The sequence below is a fragment of the Rhinolophus sinicus genome, linkage group LG11 (assembly GCF_036562045.2).
Source record: "Rhinolophus sinicus isolate RSC01 linkage group LG11, ASM3656204v1, whole genome shotgun sequence".
Lineage (NCBI taxonomy): Eukaryota > Metazoa > Chordata > Mammalia > Chiroptera > Rhinolophidae > Rhinolophus > Rhinolophus sinicus.
Genome location: NC_133760.1, coordinates 60,257,167 through 60,277,272, shown reverse-complemented (window position 1 = coordinate 60,277,272; position 20,106 = coordinate 60,257,167). Strand labels below are relative to the sequence as shown.

Here is a 20,106-nt window from a genome sequence, read left to right as displayed (position 1 = left end):
GCCCACATTGTCTCTTTGATCGGTCTGCACTAGCAAGGCTGGCCCTGGAGACTGTTTATGGCCATCTCCACAGTTCTGCAAACTGCTCCCAGATGAGCAAACGCACTGGCTTATGCTATAAACCCACTTGATGCCAAACAATTAAAAAAATGGCTTGAAAAGTTCTGCTCTACAAAGGAATAGGATGCATCCATCAAAAAATATTTTAAAGAGGTGGCCGGTTAGCTCAGTTGGTTAGAGCGTGGTGCTGAGGACACCAACGTTGCCGGTTCGATCCCCACAAGGGCCACGGTGAGCGGCGCCCTCCTTAAAGAAATAAAAAGTATATATATTTTAAAGAATACGATAGCACGGAAGATGTTTGCAAGAAAGCGAAAATTGCAAGATGCAAAATTATACAGACAGCATGATCCCAATTTATGAAAAAGTGAAGTCTGCTATATACACATGTATGTACACATGTAGAGTGTACATAGAGTGTACACAGAAAAATGCATATCCAACTGTTTACAAAATTGTTCTTGTTAGATAAAGACGTTTACTTTCTTCTAACTATATTTCCGTTTTTTCCAAAGTATCTATAAATTAGTATTATTTACCATCCGAGACCAATAAACCTTTTTTACCCCAACAGAGAAAGAACGGACATGCAAGGGACTTGGAGATTGACAGTATTGAGTTTTAAATGAGAGCGAATCATCTGCAGGGGTTTAAGAAGATGCAGTTTGGGGTTCAACCACATGGAGGTGACTAAGGTCTTCAAGGAAGAAGAGAGGGTATGAAAAGGAGTTCCAACTTACAATTCAGGTGCGAGGCTGAGTCATTACTTATTTATTCTGGTTCATTCATTCATTCATTCATTCATTCATTCATTCATTCATTCATAGAATCATGCCTTCAATCATCCATTTAAGGACTCAACAAATGTTTACTGAGGACCAGGCATGGTGTGAGGTAGTGAGGATGAAAGTGGAGTAATGCACCATCTATCTTCAAGAAGCTTTCAGTTTAGTTAGAAACAATCACAGCACACAAGGCTCAGGGCTCTAATAGGGACGCACGTGCAAGAACGCATCTAACGCATTCTGGGATTTCTGGACGGCTTCCTGGAGATGATGTCTGGGCTGAGATTTTTGAGGGAGGAGTAGAACCAGGCAATTAAGGAGGAGAAAGCGCACTCCAAGCAGAAGGGACGGCATAGGCACAGCATGTGCAAAGGCACAGAGGCATAAAAGAACGCCACGCGGTTGCCCTTATGGGGAACGACCACATGGCCAGGGCAGTGTGGTGGGGAGAGAGGCAGGAAGTGAGGCAGGAAAGGGCGGGGAGGGAGCTGTTCCACTAATGCAGACGGATCAAGGAAAATGCGGACTGAACAATGCAGGGACATTGCCATCTGTAGCATCACACCGACCTTCTGATCAAACGAACTGAGTGAACACAAGGAACAGAGCCAAGAGGCCTATGATAAAACACAGCAGACACCCAAAGGCAAGTTACAAACCTTAGCCCACTACTTGGTTAGACCATGTAGCTCTGGACCCCATTCACATCCCGTACAACTTGTTGTTCCTCCGTATCTGTCGCTCCTCCAGTCCCTCCTTTATTCACTCTCTACTACGCAGCCTTCCTTCTTCTGCCATTTTCTCTCCAAGCACCCACGCCCTTTGCCACGGGCATGCACTCATGAGTCTGTCCGTCGTTGTACACATATTTCCACATATATATCTGTATGTGCATCTCTGTATATAGTGCTGTTACCTATACATTTGTACACGTGACGCTTCCTGGTGTACTCACATGTCCTTGCGCACTTTGTATTTGTCTGTGAAAATGTCTATTAATACACATTTCTGTCTTTCCTCATCTTTGCGTATCTTCCTCTAGATATATGAGCATGTTTCTCGAAGATTCTGTGTGTGCATGTGTGTGTATACAGGTGAAAAAAAATGTCTGTGCCTAAGTGGGCATGTGACTCACACACACAGGCCAGGGAGTGGACATGTGGGGTTTGGGCCTGCCTGGCACCCACTCCCCCAGTCTCGCTTTGGAGAACACTCCCTCTACCCTGGCTCATGATCTAGGGACATCTGTCACCCAAGATGCCCACTCTCGCCTGGCCATAGGCGGGGCACCTATCCCAAGCCCCAAAGCCCTTTCCCCAAAATTTGAATTTTGACAGAAGTTTAAAAATGGCTGAAATTCATCCTGTTTACTACACCCTGAAGGAACAGTCTTCTGACCCCTGCAGCCTGGGTCCTGAAGGTGCAGGCCCTGGGGCATCTCCTCAGCGTCACAGAAGTAGAGACTGACATGTGTATGTTCATATAACTCATCAGCTGTCACGTTCCATGACTCACGAACTATTACACAACCTGTCACTTACTTTCCACGCTAACGGCTTTGCCTGGGATTGTCTTTAAAACGATATTTCTCTCCCCAGTTCAGTTTACTGTTACTCTTCCTGTCCCGGATCCAGAGAGAACCAGCTTCTGCCCAGCAACCCCAGACTAACATGAACACAGCAGACACTTCTGGATCCCTCAGCAACAATCCAACACAATCCAATATGGGGTGGCCCAGGAACTGCGTCTGTCCAGGTAGGCAAACAAGTTACGCTACTAGAGAAAGGTTTGTGCACAATGGCCAAAAGCTCTCATGCATAATTTTTAAACTTAGTAGTATTATAAAAATCGGGTATATAGCCATTCTTTCCTTCATGGCAATGAACCAACCATCAAAAGTAAAGCGACTATCACAAATCACGACCATTTACTCATTCCTTCACTCATTCATCTACTAGTACAAGACACTGCGATGGGCATTGTGCAATAAAAAGATGATTCTAACAGTGTTCCCACCGTGGGTCGAAGGGGTGGAGGTTTACATTGGAGAAGCCCAACTGCACAGGGCGATGGGTCTTTATATTTATTTCCCATAAAAATCCTGCAGTTAGAACCCAGATTTTACCAACAGAGAAAGTGTAATCCCTGTTCAATCCTTTTTAATTGATGTTGGTTATCAATTACTGTAGCATGAAGTATGTCTTGAAAGTTTGGTTGCAAATAAAATTTATTTAAAGTTAAATTATAGACTTTTTTCCCCTTGATTAGAGGATCCATTAACAGACGCCTTTATAAATTTACATAAATTTCACTGTCATATAGTTGTAATTTGGCAAATTCGTAAGAGCTGAACTAATGAGTCAGAGGGTATGGAGGCCAACCTCACTTGTGATGTTCACAGAAGAGATGTTTAGGGAACTGTATCTCAAATCAGATCTGACCCTTCTTTCAACACTCGTTTCAAGAACTAACAATTTTCAGCTCCTGATGTCATGGCTGTATTGCATCGGGTCAGACGTCAGGACGAGAGGGGAAAGACAGAGAGGACTGGCTGCTCCCCAGATATGAACGAGATCTCGTCTGGTTAGAGGCTTCGGCTGACACCACAAATGTTAATCCAAGAGAGGGTGAAGCAAAGCAGGAATCAGATGCCCCAACTTCAATTGGTCACAGGATGACCGGGCCACTGGGATCCAGGAGACACAAAATTCAGCGCCAGGAGCTCTGTGGCTTAGGAAAGAGTGCAAATGATGTGTCCAAAAATACACACAAACATGTTTCCAACACCAGCAAAGGGCTGAACCTCCCAGACACCCCAGGCTGGAGCCCAAGCTGCAATGGCAGGCACCTCACAGGAGGGGCCCTGAAGCCTTTTGTATTGAACGTGCTTTTCTCAAGAAATGCTTTCTAAGGCACTCTGGGTAGGACTAGAAAGACATGTGGTGGTGCCTTCTGGATTTTCCAAAGAGATCAACTATATGAAGATATATTCCTATGACTCCAAGTACATAGGTGAGACGAATGCTGGGAAACGGCAGGTTCACGAGACGCCGCACAATATGGACTATTACAAGATGGATGAGACACAGTATGCAGTCTCTCCCTCGACACCCTCATGGTCCCCTCCTGTGTGGTTCTGGGGACAGACAGGCCAGGCCCCTTGCAGGCCATCAGCATGGCCAGAAGAGCAGAAGCCATCTGCCCCTCACTGTGATCTGGTGACAGTCAATGCCCACATCCTTCATCCCACCAAAAAGAGCGGTGTCTCCTCTAGTGGCACCGTGGGTGGATAGAATCCCATTCTAAGTCCCAGGGGCAGTCTCAAGACTGGACATTTAGCCCTTGAAGGGTCCCTTGAATAGGCTCCCAATTAAACGTCAACACCAATGTGTAGGGCCCATGCAGGGGAGCGTTTGGCGCTCTTCAAATCTAGGCTGGAAATGCTGTTTTGGGGAGCCACCGGGGAAATCTTGTGCCTGGAGCGATCACAGCAGCTGGGTAGAAAACAGACCTATTGGACTTGGATCACAAGCTGAAAGAGCTGCTCTGGGATCAGCCCCGTGATGTACCTTCTGTACCTGACACACCCTGACAGCACCGAGGGAGGGCGCTGCTGCACACGGATGGGCCTCGCTCACCTCCAGGGGCCCTCGACTGCTCAACAATCCCTTCAACTTCGGCTCTACTCCTTCTGCTATAATCCACGAGGACTACAATTATAAACCTCTTTTTCCACAGAGCCCAACCTGTCCCTATCCCATTGCACTGAAGGGATGACCACATCACCTTTAAAAAGAAAAACGAGGCGATCGGACACTAACTTCCTCAACAGCACCCTGCTCCCACCCCTCCCCTGCAAGCACCCACACCTGTACCCAGCACTCCCTCCATCCTACTGTCTCAGTGGAAGAGGCGCCATTCTTCCCGTCAAAGGAGGCCCTGGACTTTGAAGCCCTCCTCGTCCCGTGACTAGCTGTGTGACCTAACGCCCGTTACTTCATCTCCTCGTGCATGCGGTGCCTCCCCTGTGAAATGGAGTTAATAGTTGTACCTCATAGGGTTATTGTCAAGATTAAGTAAAGCAATACAGTTAATTCATGTCCAGTGCCTAGGACACCTGGCCTATGGTAAATGCATAGTAAATGTTACTTAGCTATTATGATGCCGCTTCTTATCACTTAGTCCCATCTCTTCTGAGAACTGGCTCGTCATCATACCTTTTGCTCGTTATCTTCAATCATTTGTGCTGTGATAGACAGTGTCCAGGGATGACCACCTCCGATTCAGATGCTAGTCCATTCATCCACAGGGAGCTCCTCTTCTCTCCCACCCCCTGAATCTGGGCTGGCCCTGTGACTTGCTCTGACCAACAGAATGAGGCAGAGGTAACATGCTGATTGCTTCTTTGGGGAACTTTTGAACCCAGGATCTTAACACGTTGCGTACGGCGGGGTTTAAATCCCTCGTGAAGATTCTCGTGATCCGTACGCAACGTGTTAAGAGAACTGGTAGCCTCTGCTTCATGCCTCTTGAAAGCTTGCAGCCAAATATGAAATCCTCTATCCTGGGACCGCTATGCTTTGAGGAAGACAGTCGCACGGGAAGAGAGAGGGAGGGTGTGTGGAAGAGCTCCAAGGTAGTAGACGCATGAGTGAAACCCTCTTGGACCTTCCGGCCCAGTGCCAACCACCTACAGACAAGTGAGTTACCTCAGTTGAGACTACATGGAACAGAATAATCTCTCCTCTGAGCCCCATCCAAATTCTTGACCCACAGAATCATGAGGGTCAAGAAATCTCCCCCACAGCTCTTTGATCCTACATCTACCGCCAGTTACTGCCTTCTTTGTATTACCACTGCAGTCCTCTGTTACGGCACTTAGGACACTGTGGGACAGTTATTTATGTATAGGACTTCTCCTACTGGACTGATTTCCCTAAGGGCCACGACTGACTGCCATGTTTATCTCCATATCCCAATGGCACTCAGCACCTGGCAGTGAGTACTCAAACCAAATGTTAGCTAACTAATGCATGCATGCATGCATGGGACTGCCAGACAACCGGTCTACCTGCAGGCATGCATTCTGTAACAGAAAACTCAAGACACAATAGAAGAAGAAAACACAGGATCCAGGTAAGCAAAAGTTCCCGATAAAATTCAAAGGGTGCAGCAAAGACGTATAGGAAAAGATCAACACGACGGTGTCAGAAGCCACTGAGATGAGGGGCTGTTTCTGCAGCACAACTAGTTTATCCTGATTGATAAAATCTATATTCTCCAGTATATGCTCTTTTCCTCTCAAGGGAAGCTGCACTAGAAGAGGGAGAAGAAGAACTTGAAGGTTGTCAATGAATAAAGTCAACATAAACTGATGAAAAATACAGAACCATTTCTGGCCTAAGATTTCTGGAAATTATTTAGAAGGTTACACTTTAACACGAGATCCAGGCGAGAACTCAAGGCATTAATACACTGTTTTACAGAGAACAAAAAAGGCTCAAGGGACACATAAACAATGGAAGTAGAACCGCATGGTGCCCTGGTCGGGTTTTGAACAAGGTATTTATTTTAAGGCATTGACTTCCTCCCACCAAAATTGAAAGTTAATGAAAAATTGATTTTAAACCAGTGATATACCCCAATTTATTAAGAAAGAGGATGCATTACAACCACACTTTACTGTCAGAAACAAACCACAGGAAAATATAGTCAAAACAAAATAGAAATATTATCAAAACCACAAGGATATGATCCAGGATATGATAACAGAGGAAATGCAGGACAGAAACTTGGTATTAAGAACACTATTATCTCCTGTGCTGGAAGACGTGGAATATAGGCTCATAATAGAAATGTTAACTTTCTAAAATTTTTTATTTTAAAAAATGTTTAATCTGCTGAAAGAAAACACCTCCACACAATACTTGAGCTTGCCAAAGCCTGCTTCCGTCATTTTTCTTAACCAATATTTAGTAAGCACCCTAATATGCTGGGCCTTTAGGGGTGCCTTCATACCTAGGGATCCTAACACAGGCGGGGGGCTGGCCAAGGGCCCCACATGGCTCAGCTGCGGCTCTCCAGCCTCTCCAGCTGCAGGGTCCACTCTAACAAGCAAGCAAAGCCTGTGAGTGAGCATTTCAATGGTAGAGATCATAGAGTCATTCTCTAATAGGCACCTAGAGCAAAGAAAACCTTGGATGGGGGTGCATATCTCCATCCCTCAAGGTTACAAGGACTCCTCCTCAGCTGTGTGACCTTGAGCAAGTTAGTGAACCTCTCTAACCTTGATTTTCCTCATCTGTAAAATGGGGGTAACAATAGTGTCTACCTGGTAGAGCTGTTGTATAGATTCAACAAGATGCCCTATGCCTAGCACAACGTCCAACACACGGCCAGCACTCTGTAATTGCTAGATAATTATTCCCAGGTCAGCCCTGAGATTTCTGGAGAGAACCAGAGAAAGGAATGCAAAAGGGACCGCAGTGCCAATGAACAATCAAACAAATGCAACTTTAAAGGAGGTGTTTTTTAATCTCGAGTTTGGCAAAAATAAAGATTGGTAACAGCCTATATCATGGAAGGGAGAAGCAAAACTGGCACTCTGGTTCATTGCTAGAGAGAATGTCAATTGCTTCAAACTTTCTAGAGAACAATTTGGCAATATATATCAAAATTGAATATATGAATACTGCCTAGTCCAGCAATTCTATTTCTGGGAATTTATCCTAAGGAAATAATTAGAAAAGTGTGTAAAGACAAATGTACAAAATGCTCAACTTTTTTTTAATCACCACGAAAGCTGAAAGCAACATAATTATCCATCAACAGGGAACTGGTTAAATAAAGTATAGAATATCCACAGCACCAAATAAAATCACGATGTGGATCTATATCTCCTGGCAACATAAAGATTTGATGATAAAGTGTGAAATGAAAAAAAAGCAAGTCAGCAAATACGTAGGATTGGATACTATTACTTTGCATGTATGCGCATGTGCTTATGTGTGTGGGGGAAGAAAGGTTTGAAAGGAAAAACGGCAAAATGTCATTGCGGTTATCTGAGTGGTAGGATTTGGGGTGATTTTCACTTTCTAACTTACACCTCTTTCTACCATCTGAATTCATTTAATGTGCAATACATTTTATATTTTAAGCCTCGCTGCATCACTCCTCTGCTCTAACCCTCCAACCGCTTCCCACCTTCCCTGGAATGAAGCCCACGTCCCAGGGGCCTATGATGCTGCACCCCCGGCACCCATTTCCTCTCAGCCCTGAGTTCCTGTCACCCCCTCACCATCTTCCCCTCTCTGCTCTGGGCACACTGGCTGCCTCCTCATCCCCAACAATAGGTACACTCCTGCCTTTACACTGGCGACTTCATCTGCTGGGAACCCTGTTCTCCCCGGCAACACCTTTGGGGCTCACCCACTTGCCTCCTTCAAATCTTAAGATTAAATGTCACGGGTTCAACCAGGTACCCTCAAAGTTCGTAAAGTGGAAGTCCTAACCCCAAGTACCTCAAAATGTGACCTTATTTGGAAGTAGGGTCACTGCAGATCTAAGTAGCTAAGATGAGGTCACACTGGAATAGGGTGGACCCTCCTTATAAAAAGGGGTCTTTTGAACCAGGCACGCACACAAGGAGAACGCCACATGAAGACTGCAGTTATGCTGCCACAAGCTAAGGACTGCCAGAAGCTAGGAGAGAAGCCTGGCATAGATCCTTCCCGAGCACCGTCAGAGAGAGCTTGGCCCCCGACCTTGATCTGCGGACTTCTGGCCTCCAGCGCTATGTGACAATAAACTTCTGTTGTTTAAGCTGTTCAGTTTGTGGCACTTTGCTATGGCAGCCCCAGCAATCTAATCCAGTCACATTGTCAATGAGGCCTCCCTCGTCACCTTGATGACAACTTCGGTCCTCACTCCCAAGCCCTTTATCTGCTCCGTTTCTTCATGGCACTTGTCACCTAGAAACACACCACATAACGAACTTACCAAGGGCCCGGGGCAGTGCCTGCACAAAGTAGGCATTCACAGAAGACTTGCTGCACAAGTGAACAAACAACACGGAACGAAACAGTCAACTCCACCCTGGTGGAGCTGTCTGGTGGAGAGAGACGGAGAACAAACACCCGTGAATGTTGACAGGCGCCACAGAGAAAAGGCAGGGCCAGGAGCAAGGTTGTGGAGGAGGTTGTTTAAAAGCACAGGTAGGGAAGGCTGCTCTGATGATGAGATCTAAGCAGAGACCTGAAGGAAGAGGCAGAGTAAACCATGTAGATAATATCTGAGATAAGAATGTTCCAGGCGGAGGGAACGGTAAGTACAAATTGCAATGAACATAGATTATTTTTATAATCAGGAAAAAACCCCAATAAAGCTATTGTAATCCTGAAAATGCATAAAATATTTAAAAGCCCAATTCTAAGGCTTAGGAAGCAGAATCTGATTTTTTTTTTTTTTTAATACCTGAGACTCTATTCAGCCTCTATTCAGGCCCCGGCTGCAAGTTGTAGCCCCTTCCTAGAGGCCCTTCCCCAGCTCTGTCCCCCATCCCATCCGCCATCAAATGGCTGTGCAGGAAAAACACTCAACGATGCCAAGACGGTGACAGGTGAGGTATGAGGGGAGAAGAGAGGGAGAGGGGAAGCAGTCCTGAGGCAGAGAGGCCTGAAAATCCTTGTTGGTGCCAGAGCCAAGTGACTCTGTCCTAGCCGCCAGCCAGACTTGCTCCCCCGACCTCCCACCACTGCCCTCACCCAGATCGGGCCTGTGCCCACGCCTTCCCATCCCAGCCTGTCACCTGCCTCTGCCCACCTGTCCCCAACCTGTGCTCCTGCCCTGCCCCCAGACCACTGTGACTCCCAATTCTGAGGAATGTTCACTCCTGCTACCCAAACAGCTAGTTCCCATTCAGCCTAACTTGGATCTTTTTTGTAATTACGGTAAAAAAAAACAAAAAAACACCACAATAACATAAAATGTACCATATTAACCATTTCTAAGTTTACAGCTACGTGGTGTTGAGTATATTCACACTGTATGCAACCAACTCTTCTCATCTTGCAAAACTGAAACTCTTTACCCATTAAACACTAACGCCCCATTCCTTCCTCCCCTCAGTGCTTGGCAACCACCATTCTCCATGATTCTGATGACCCTCGGTACCTCCTATAAGTGGAATCAGACAGTATGTGTCTTTTTGTGACTGGCTTATGTCACTCAGCATAATGGCAAGGGTCATCCCTGTCTGAGCAAGTGTCCAAATCTCCCTCTTCTCTAAGAAGGGATAATAAATAATCCCATTGTACGAACAGACCACAGTTTGTTCATCCATGCATCTGCTGATGGACACTGGGGCTGCTGCCACCTCCACCCCAGTTTTGACACCTGTTTGCTTCCCCCATCTCCAGGGACTTTTGTAATCCTTGGCAGCCCCCACCCCGACGTCTGCTGACATCAGTGCAGGGACTGAACACAAGGCATTCCGGCCCTCTGGGGAAACACGGAGCGTGGGCAATTCTCTGAGCTGCATGTCCCACCAGACACCAGCTCAGCTCGGAACCTGCTGCCGCTCCTCCTCTTCGTTTTCCCAATCAACCCGGGCTGCATTTTTCTTCCCACTAAATAGGTAACAACCAACGACCTTTGAAATGCACCCAACCTCCAGACACCTTCACAAACCCTCGTGTGCATACAAATCACTGGGAGATGCTCTTAAAAGAGAAGGTAGGTCTGGGGCAGGACCTGAGAGTAGCCCAGGCTGCTGCTGGCCCACAGGCCACATCCACAGTAGCAGAGGCCTGGCGACCTCCCACCAATTCACACCTGTCTCCTGGGCTTTGTCCAAGTTCCCCTAGAAGCTGGCTTCAGAAGATGGTGTGTTTGTATGTGTGAGGGTCCCCCCTCTGAAAGTTCCCCAGCAGTATTTACCCAGTGTTTTGAAGCAACCGTGCAGGCTGTCTGGCTCCACAGTTAATTCTAAGGCCAAAACGGTAGTGATGGAGGGTTCCTTCCACAGGCCCAAACAAGAGACAAGGGAACAAAGGAAGGACAGTTTCCAAACAACTCCACAGGGCTGTGAACTATCTATCTGCCAAACATCAGGAGAGAGGAGCCTTCAGAGCCCCTGACCTCTTGCCAAGACATGTGATTGGCAACTGAGGACTGCTGTCACCTGCTCATTTTCTGCCACGGTGCTAGGCCACCCAGGGATGCCATAGGGGCAAGCCGAGAGTGACTGCCCAGCCTTCCAACTCCAACTGGGCCTTGCCACTGCCTGACGATTCATATGCTCACCTTTTTTCAATTTCCTCTGGAAACCAGCTGTATTTTCTCAAGTTCCCAATCCTACCTCACGCTTGCCCTCCCTTCAAAAGATGGTCTCATCTACCATTCTCCAGAGTCACCCGCTCCATAACGCAGCTGCGTCTCCCGAACTAGCCTCCTAGTTCTCCTCCGTCTTGCTCCTCTCTAAAATGAGTCCCTCCACTCTTGCCCTGGATCCCATCCTCTCCAAACACCTGAGACTTTGCCCCTGCCCTCACTGCCTCCCTTTCCAGCAATGTCTCTGCCAACCCCACCCCATACTGGCTTCTTCCTCTCTACTTCCTCACCTGCACAGGTGGCCCTACCTTACCACTCCCCCTTTGACCATCCCCTAACTCACTTCCTATTTCACTCCTGGAACACACACACCACCTCCCAAAGCAGAAGCTGACCCTCTGTCACCTGCTGGTCTGATACCACACAGCACACCCTGGGTTTGAAAAACGGCCTCTCTGCTGCTGGTCCTGGATCTGAGGAGGGCAAAACGCAGTCTCCCAATCACTTCACTTCCCATCTCTTGTTGGTCCCTTTCAGTGCCGACAGTTGGAATACTCCGCACCCATGTGTGCATTTTCTCATGAGCCCCTACATCCATAGCCCCACTCCCAGCCCGCCCGCCCCACAACGCTAGTACCTGAGAGCATCATGAAACCATGGGCAGCCAGCACAGATGTTTAAAAAGGATGTGATATGAGCAAATTTGTTTCTAGAAGGACCCTCTAGCTGAAGGTGAAGGATGAAGTAGATGAAGCAAAAGCAGAAGTGGAGGCCATGTCAGTAACCCCGAGAAAAGATGGCGGGGCCTGAATGAGGACGGGGGCAGTAGGGATGGTGGAGAAAAACAGATAGAATGAAGAGACAGTTCCTTCCCTATCACAAGGCGCCATCCGGTCACTTCTGTTCATTTGCTGAGGATTTGGTGCCCAGCTCAGTCCTGTCGACCTCACTCTTAGCAAATTCAACATCCACAGATTACTCACGCAAAAGGCTTCATCCACGTTCCACTTTAACAAGTGACCCCCATGCTACACCTGACCCTGAGTCGTTAACCAAGACCAAAACCAGAGTTGATGCACTCCTGAAACCTTAAATGATGACACCACCAATCCCTCCAGCCCTCTCCCCCCCTCACTGCCAATGTATCTGCTCTGGGATCTCATGGAGACCCCCTTTTTCAGTCCTTCACCCATCGCTCCATCCACTGCTTCACTTCCTTCCTCATCCAACCCAGATTCCATATTACATCATCCAGACCATGTCTTGCCAGGTCCCTCAGTTTCCCTTGGCCCTTTACCACGCCTGCCCTAGGTTCCCAACCCTAACTCAAGCCGATCACCCCCTTTCCCTGAATGTCAGAAGCCACAAGACGAAATCACATCACACGTGCACTGGCCATCTCTACGAATTTCTCCCATCACCTTAGACTTCACTCCCAACCCTCCACCAGCCCCCTCCAACGCCTTCCCCCGATACTGTTTCTCCCCAAGCCTCCTTACAGCGAGCCTGCCTGCCCATATGAGCATCCACATTTCTGGGGAATTGTCCTGTAGTTACTTCCGCTCTTTCTTAAATTTTCAACCTCTCTATCTTTACTGATTCTTCCCTTAAAGCGTATTAACATGATCAAGTCTATAGCGTGTGTTTAAAACCTCCCTCCACCCCATGCCATCATTAAGTTTCAGGGTAACTAAAACCTCACCAGGCGTAAGAATCACTTGAGAAGCTTACTGAACATTTCAAAACTACAAAACCTCAGGCATCACCTAATTCAGTAGGTCTAGCTTGAACCTGAGTCTGAGTGTTTCACGAGCACCCCAGGTGATTCTGACCAGGTGGTCCTCACTCCATCCTTTGAGAGTTTAGTGCAGCAGCATTGGATATGGTGTGTCAGTCACCTGTATACTCTCTCCTCCCATGGCTTTCACGCCACAATTTTGTCAGGACAGTCAGTTTCCTTTGTGAGCTCCTCTTTCTCTTCCCCTGTCTTGAATGTGAGTTTCCTGGGCCTCTATCATTGGCCTTCAGCTCCAACTCTATATGCTCTCCCTTGGTAGGGTCTTCCAGGTCTGTGACTTCCACCACCATCAAATGCACCCCTTTAACACACTTTAAGTGCCGGCTCTAGGATGGATGGATGAATGGCTGAATAAATAAATGACATAGTGATACTCAGCACTGTAAACAGCAGGTGGGGCGTGCACACTGCCCAATCAGAAGGGGGGCTGTTCTAAGGCAGAGACCTGAGGTCCTGCCAGCCGAGCATTTGCCCTTCAGTTGCTGGGGAATCCTGGGAGGGAATCCTAAGGGAAGGCATACAGGCCCAAGGCACTGGGGAAGATGGGGAATGCTCAGTATAGCAGCTATTTACCAACTGGTGTGGTACTATTTCAGTGTTTTAACAACCAGCCAAATGTCCATAAAGAGCGAATGGGTTATGAATCAGGGCAGGTCTAGAGAAGCACTCTGTTCTGAAATTGCCTGGTCCAGGGGAATAGGGCTCTCACATACTATTCACCTCGAGTCAGTCCCAAAGGCAGGTGTATCTCAAGGTCTCTGAAGATCTGGGTTGGCTCCAGAGTAGTCTGGGCTGGCTCAGACCCCAGCAATGCAACGCCCCTTACTCCCAGGTTGGAGCAGGAAGCTTCGCAAAATTCAAGTGTGTGTGTGTGTGAAATCACCTGAGGACCCTGTAAAAACGCAGATTCTGCTTCAGACGGACTCAGGTGGGGCCTGAGAGTTTGCATTTCTTACAAGCTCCCAATCAATGGTGATGCTGCTGCAGGCCTGTGGCCCACACTTTCAGTAGCAAGGTTAGAGTTTCACTAATGAGGAGAAGCAATACCTGAAACTGTAAGTACTAGCATCCCGAAGGCACGACCAAGGAAGATGGAAACAAGGAAGAGACAAAGAGAATAAGAGAGCAAAGTAGGTGTCCTGGGGGTGAGGATGCCAGAGAGAAATATAGAGGGTTTATTAAGAAGACTTGGAAAAACACACTGTTTTTTTCCTGAAAGTACACACTGTTCCCCAATAAAGTCCTGTAAAAAACAAAAAGAATTGAATACAACGGTAAGAGTGAACTGCCTTCAGCAGATCACGCTACAGAGCAGTGAGATGGAGACACTCACAAACATTCAACAGAAACAACACAACTGCTGTCTAGAACAAGTACATTCCAAAGCAGCCGACAGGTGGACTTGAAATGTAAGCGCTAAAAGGGAGATCATCTCAGTGACCTTCCTACACAGAGGAAGGCACTTGTGCACAGTCACAAAGCCAGTTTTGAGCAGGTAAGAGCACAGTGGGGTTTGCTAGCTCACAGTTCAATGTGCTTTCCAATACGTCGTGCTGCCTCGGCCTGTGAAAGAGAAATCATGTCACCGTGCGCTGCAGATGAAAGGTGGGTGGCCACAACTTGGCAACGAATTAGATCAGTGAGCACAGCTTCCACCTATCTGGGAAAATCAACCTAGTGTGATTACAATTACAGTAATTAGCGGCCTCCAGCACCCAGGGCCCTGATACAAGAAAACCTGTGGTTCCCAGGTCCCCGGCAACTTTTCACAACATCCTGGCAGGGTTCTGTTTTCAGGATTAAGTGAAGCATTTCCTGACAAAGGCTGCAGCAGCTGTTCCCAAGGGAGCAAGAGTGCGAATGGAAAATAAAGTCCTCTTATGTCCTTTTGACTCCCAACCCAAAGAAAACCAAGCAATCAAGATAAAACCAAAAAAAGTGTTTCAATGTCACGATTTTAAATCAACTATTCTAATAGTGGAAAGACAATTGCAAGATATTAAGTGGTATGCCCCAAAAATGCTGTTAAATTTTCAGTTACTGGATTTATAGCACCTGGATCAGTGGTCCAAAGCTTAAAGGGCAAAAAAAAAAAAAAAAATCAGCTGCGAACTTGTTGAAAATGAAGATTCCCTGGCCTCCCCACCAAAAATTCTAACGTAGGTCAAGGGCGAGCCCCCAGAAATCTAGGTTCTTAAGCACCTCCACATCCCCAAGTTGGTGCAAGAGGTGAAGGGATCACGCTTCTAAAACATTTATCTAAGTCTTTGGTTCATAGGACACTAAACCAGTCCAAAAGTATAACAAGTGTTCACCTTGAAATGGCTAATAAAATAGCACATCAAGTAAGATAAAATTTTAACCTGACATATGCATGTAAATACAATGAAACAAATTACAAAGTGAAAAAATGGCAGATTTTGCTAATCAACACTAATTAGAACCAAAAACTTCTGAATTTCAAAATTATATAAAATTTCAAAGAAAATCCACTGGAAGGGGGGAAAACACAACGCACGGGAGAAAAAAAAAAGGTTGCTATCCATAATATACAAACAGAAATTTAAGTACATACGCCATAACAGATTCATAAGAAAAAACAGAAAAATTCATGGAACGCAAATACAAAATAAGCAAAAAACATCCAACTCGAAAGTAACAAAAATTAAAGCACTATATTACAAGTTTATTTAACAAGGGTTTTATTATAAAAGTAATGTGCAATACTAGTGATGGTGAAGTGAATCAGGCAACCGCATAAACTGCTAGGGTTTATTTCAGAATTACAGCTTTACACAAAAAGATGATTCATTCAACTTACTAAGCACCTATTAGACACCCAGCACACTGACGACCACATGCAAAGATCCAGCCGATTTAAATTACATTCTAATTTCCCTTCCAGAAATGTATATGTTTAAAAAAACAAAACAAAAAAGCACCCCCCACACAGAAAAATCCAGACCAAGCCTTACCTACATAGCTATTCATCACAGCACTATTTACAACAGCCAAAAAATTTGGCAATAAAATAATTAAGTAAATTATTAGGACAGGAACTGTTTTCAAACAATATTTAACGAATAGGAAAGTGCTTAAGTTAAATATTGAGTAAAAAAAGTAAATGTGCAGATAGTGCAATTTTCATTTCTTTAATATTAACAAAGACAAAACTATTTACAGTGTTACCTATGGATTGTAGGATTATAACTCCCAGTAATTTCCAAATTCTCTGCCAAAGTAACAATTTCATAACTATTATTTTAAGAAAGACCTATCCCTGAATAAGATACAATTCTTTCTTTTTACGTTGTAGACGTAGCAAGTCCTAAAAGCACAACATTCAAAAGCAAGTCCAAAGTATTGCAAACTGTTTCCACAACAGTGAACGGCAAGACCAAACTTATAAATGTTTAAACAAACAAAAAGGGACACTTTCAAAACGCGGAACGAAATAGAAATAGGCAAGAAATCAATAAAACATAGAAGTTTAAATAAGGGGCTGTAACTAGAAGGTGGACTCCATTTAACAAAAGTTAACAAAGATAGAGAAACCTCCTGAAGGCGGTGGTTTTCGGGCAGGACAGGCACAGAGACTGGTGCCTAACCTAGAAAATCCAAAACAGGATTAAGACATGCCATTTGCGCTTTAGACTAACACGGCTTACCCTTTAGGAAGAGCACCACCTCGGCAGGGTCCAGCAAAGCCTCCCCCACCCCCCTACCCCACCCCCATGGTGAAAATACAACACTCAGGACTGGGAGCCAGAGGGTCCTAGTGGCACAGAGGAAACCAGGAACAAACAGCTGAACGGCAACCTCTTTCCAGGATCAGCCACCACTCACCATGCATGGGGACGCCACCTTCACCAACATCACTCCTCACAGCTTTCAAGAAGTGGATCAGAAGCCCCCTTTGAGAGGTCTTCCTGAACGCTCTCACTCACTGCCTCTCCTGCCCGGGACCACATCGTGCAGGGGTCTGCGCGCGCCGCTTTATCCCTAATTGGATCCTGGAGGACAGGTGCATGTCCTCCGCTTCGCCAGGTCCTGCTTAGAAGCAGCTGTGCAAACCAGAGAAGCCCAATACACAAATGAGTGAGAGGCTGAAGTCTCTGCTTCTGGGATGTCAGCTCTAGAGCGGACATAGAGTTAATTTCACGTCTCCAGGCTGAATACAAGCAGACCTCGGAGATACTGCATGTTCAGTTCCAGGCCACCATGATAAAATAAGTACCACAATAAAGTGAGTCATGATCTTTTTGCGGGCGGAGGGTTTTGCCGTCAATTGGTAAGAAACTCAACACCTGTGAAGTGCAATAAAACGGGGTCAGCCTGTATTTCTGTGGGGGACAGAGTCCCAGAGAGCAGTTTCCAGGCTCTCGGCCTCCCATGGAAAGGTGCTGGCTCGGGTAGTAGGTGGCCATCAGCTGTGACTAGTTGGCCATCAGCTGTTACCAGTTAGCCATTAGCCACTGATGTAACTGCCGTGGTTAAACTAGCAGACATGGAGTGTGGATTGCAGATTGCAGAGAAGTGGACGGCGGGTTGCACATGTGGCTCCTGCTTTCTGTGTCTCCAACGCAGCCACCAGTGAGAATACAGTGGTATGACTCCCCTATCTATGGCTCCATGGGTGTTCCTTTTTGGCCTCACCATATCCTGCGTTCTTATGTGGGGAGCGGGACCAGAGACCCCGCATGACACCCTGCATGATAAACACCCTAAGAGTAGAACTGAGACCTGAGGTGATAGATTAGGCAAAGCTGTTTGCACTCTCTGTATACTGCCTGAAAGAGACCCATTTTGTTGCCCCCACCTCCCTCGTGACTTTCTGAGACAGGGTTCCACCTGGGAAATCTATAGGAAAGATATAGGAAATCTATGGAGGCCTCGGGTGTTTAAAAGTCTACGGGGCAGTGCAGCAGGGTAAACAGAAAAGTGATGACTGTTCCAAGTAGCCTGTGACCTTGAGCAAGTCACTTTTCAGTTTCCTCTTTAGTAAAAGGAGCGGTTCCATTCTGTGATTTCTGAAGTCTCTTCCTGGGCTTGTACTGTACCATCCCCTACATGGCATTGGTTATAATGCCTACAGTGAGGTCCAAGGGACACCTTCAAATGTGCTCCATTTCCTTCCAGAGCCACTTGGCAGTCCCTTGGCCCTGCTCCCAAGAGAGGGGAGGATTTGGAGTAGCTTCCATGGCTTTCTGTTTTTGTTCAGTGAGCAGCAGCTCTCCACCCACAGCTGTTCATTCCACCTTTCCTTTTCTGCCCCCAAAGTGGCCAATGTGTGTGGGGAGGGCAACCACTGGCTTATAGCATTGTGTCAGCTCAGAGATGGTTTCCAGACCATCCTGTGTGCATGCACAGGGGGGGACAAATAAACATTTCAGAGAAGCAGTATGAATTAAATCATTTCCTCAACAACAAAACCCACCCACATGCTTCTTCATAAATCATGCCTCTTAATTCCATGCTGACGAACAGTCAGTAAACTGCATCTACTATAAAAACAACCGTGACTCCTTTCATGCCCTGACACTTAAGAATCACAATATTTTCACACTATGTTGTACTGATGCTTTTGCAGGAGTGATAGCAATAGCTAGTTCCCTGGAAAGATCCATGGCCAGAGCGCTTTCCAAGAGATATTCTTTGAATGTTCTTTGTGTCCTGTGCACTGGGGGACACCGCCAGCCTACCTGCATCTGGGGGACGCAGGGCTCCTCAGAGTAATGCAATACCGTTTTAAAGCACAAACACCGAACGTACCCCTTCGCCCCGACAATAAAGTACTCCCAAACATTTGATATACGTTGATACAGCCATGCAGATACAATTCCAGTGCTTGCATTTTGCAGGGAAAATAAAGGCACGTTCGGAGATGAAGCCACCGGGCTCCGTGGATAAGAGGACAGCTTTGCAGACCTTTAGCAAGATCGGCCACAATCCGCATGCTTTTACGTTCTATTTTCTCCGTGTCTTTATGTGCTGGGCCCAAGAAGAATGGAAAAGAAGAATGGAAAAGCATCTTAAGAAAGGAGGGCGAGGGAGCGGTGGAGAATAAAAGGACGGGCGGGGAAAGCAGGATTTTGAAAATAACAGCAATAAAGGAAGGCAGGGTCGCGGTGGCGGCCCGAGGGTCTCGTCAGTGCTTACCTGGGGCGCACGAGGCCGGCCGGGCCAGCAGAAGCAACCAGAGGCCGGGAAGCAGCAGTCCCGGGCGGCGGCGGCGGGTGCGGCGAGCGGAAGGCCCGCGGCCGCTCGGCCCCGGGACCAGCGCGACCCCGGCGCGGGTCTTCCCGTCCATGGCCGCGCCTCGGCGTCGGCGCCGCGCCCCCAGCTCTCCCGGCCGGCGCCCGGCCGGGCCTCGCCCCGCGGCGCTTTCGGGCTCGGGAGAGGCGGCCGCTGCGGCTGCTGCGGGGACCGGGCGCCGCTCACCGGCGCGGAGGGAGGCCGGCGAGGCGGGGGCGGGCCGGGGGCCGGAACCGCGGACAGGGGCCGCCAGCCGCACGCCGGCCTCGCCGCTCCGCCCCCTTCGGAGCCTCCGAGCCGCTGCCCGGCAACGCGCGGGCCCCGGCGCGGGGAGGCGAGCACCACCTCCCGGCCGGCCGGGCGCCTGCCTGCGGGGCGGCCAGAAAGACGCGCAGGCAGGCGCGGGGGCTCCGATGCTCCGGGACTGCGCGACGCGGGGCCGGGCCCTCCCCCAGGACCCGCCTCCCGGGAGGGGGCGCGGGGGGACGCGGGAGGCCTGGGCCAGGCCGGGGGCCGGCGCCGCCCCGACCCGCACCCAGCAACGGGTCCCGCCGCCTGGTGGCCCCGCGCGTTCTGCCCCCGGGGGCGCCGGGACAGAGTGATGGAGGCCCGCCAGGAGGGGTCAGAGCGGGAAACCTGGCCGGCCCGGCGCGCGGCGGGCCTCTCCCTCCTCCTCTCGCCCCTGCCTTCGCGCTGCTCGATTGTGTGCGGGGCAGCAGGTGTGAGTGGGGCGCCTGCATTTGTAGGGACAGTCTTCGGGGCTGCAGAGGGGACAAAGCAGAGGAAAGGTCGTCGCTTCCTAAGAGCCCGACATGCAGTAACGGGGGTGAGAAAAGCGCGCACACAGCGCTAGCCATCCTTTCTGCTGTCTAGAGGTGC

At 48.0% G+C, this 20,106-nt stretch overlaps 1 protein-coding gene across 1 annotated transcript in view; it reads right to left on the bottom strand.

Annotated features, from left to right (window-relative positions):
* The window catches only part of KIAA1549 (KIAA1549 ortholog), a 104,811-nt gene extending 85,298 nt beyond the window's left edge, over positions 1-19,513 (bottom strand). The window contains exon 1 of the mRNA XM_019749890.2: positions 19,132-19,513. Within this exon, the coding sequence (XP_019605449.2) occupies positions 19,132-19,282 (151 nt within the window). The 5' untranslated portion in view covers positions 19,283-19,513. The remainder of the gene's footprint in view (positions 1-19,131) is intronic.
* Positions 19,514-20,106: the final 593 nt, after the last annotated feature.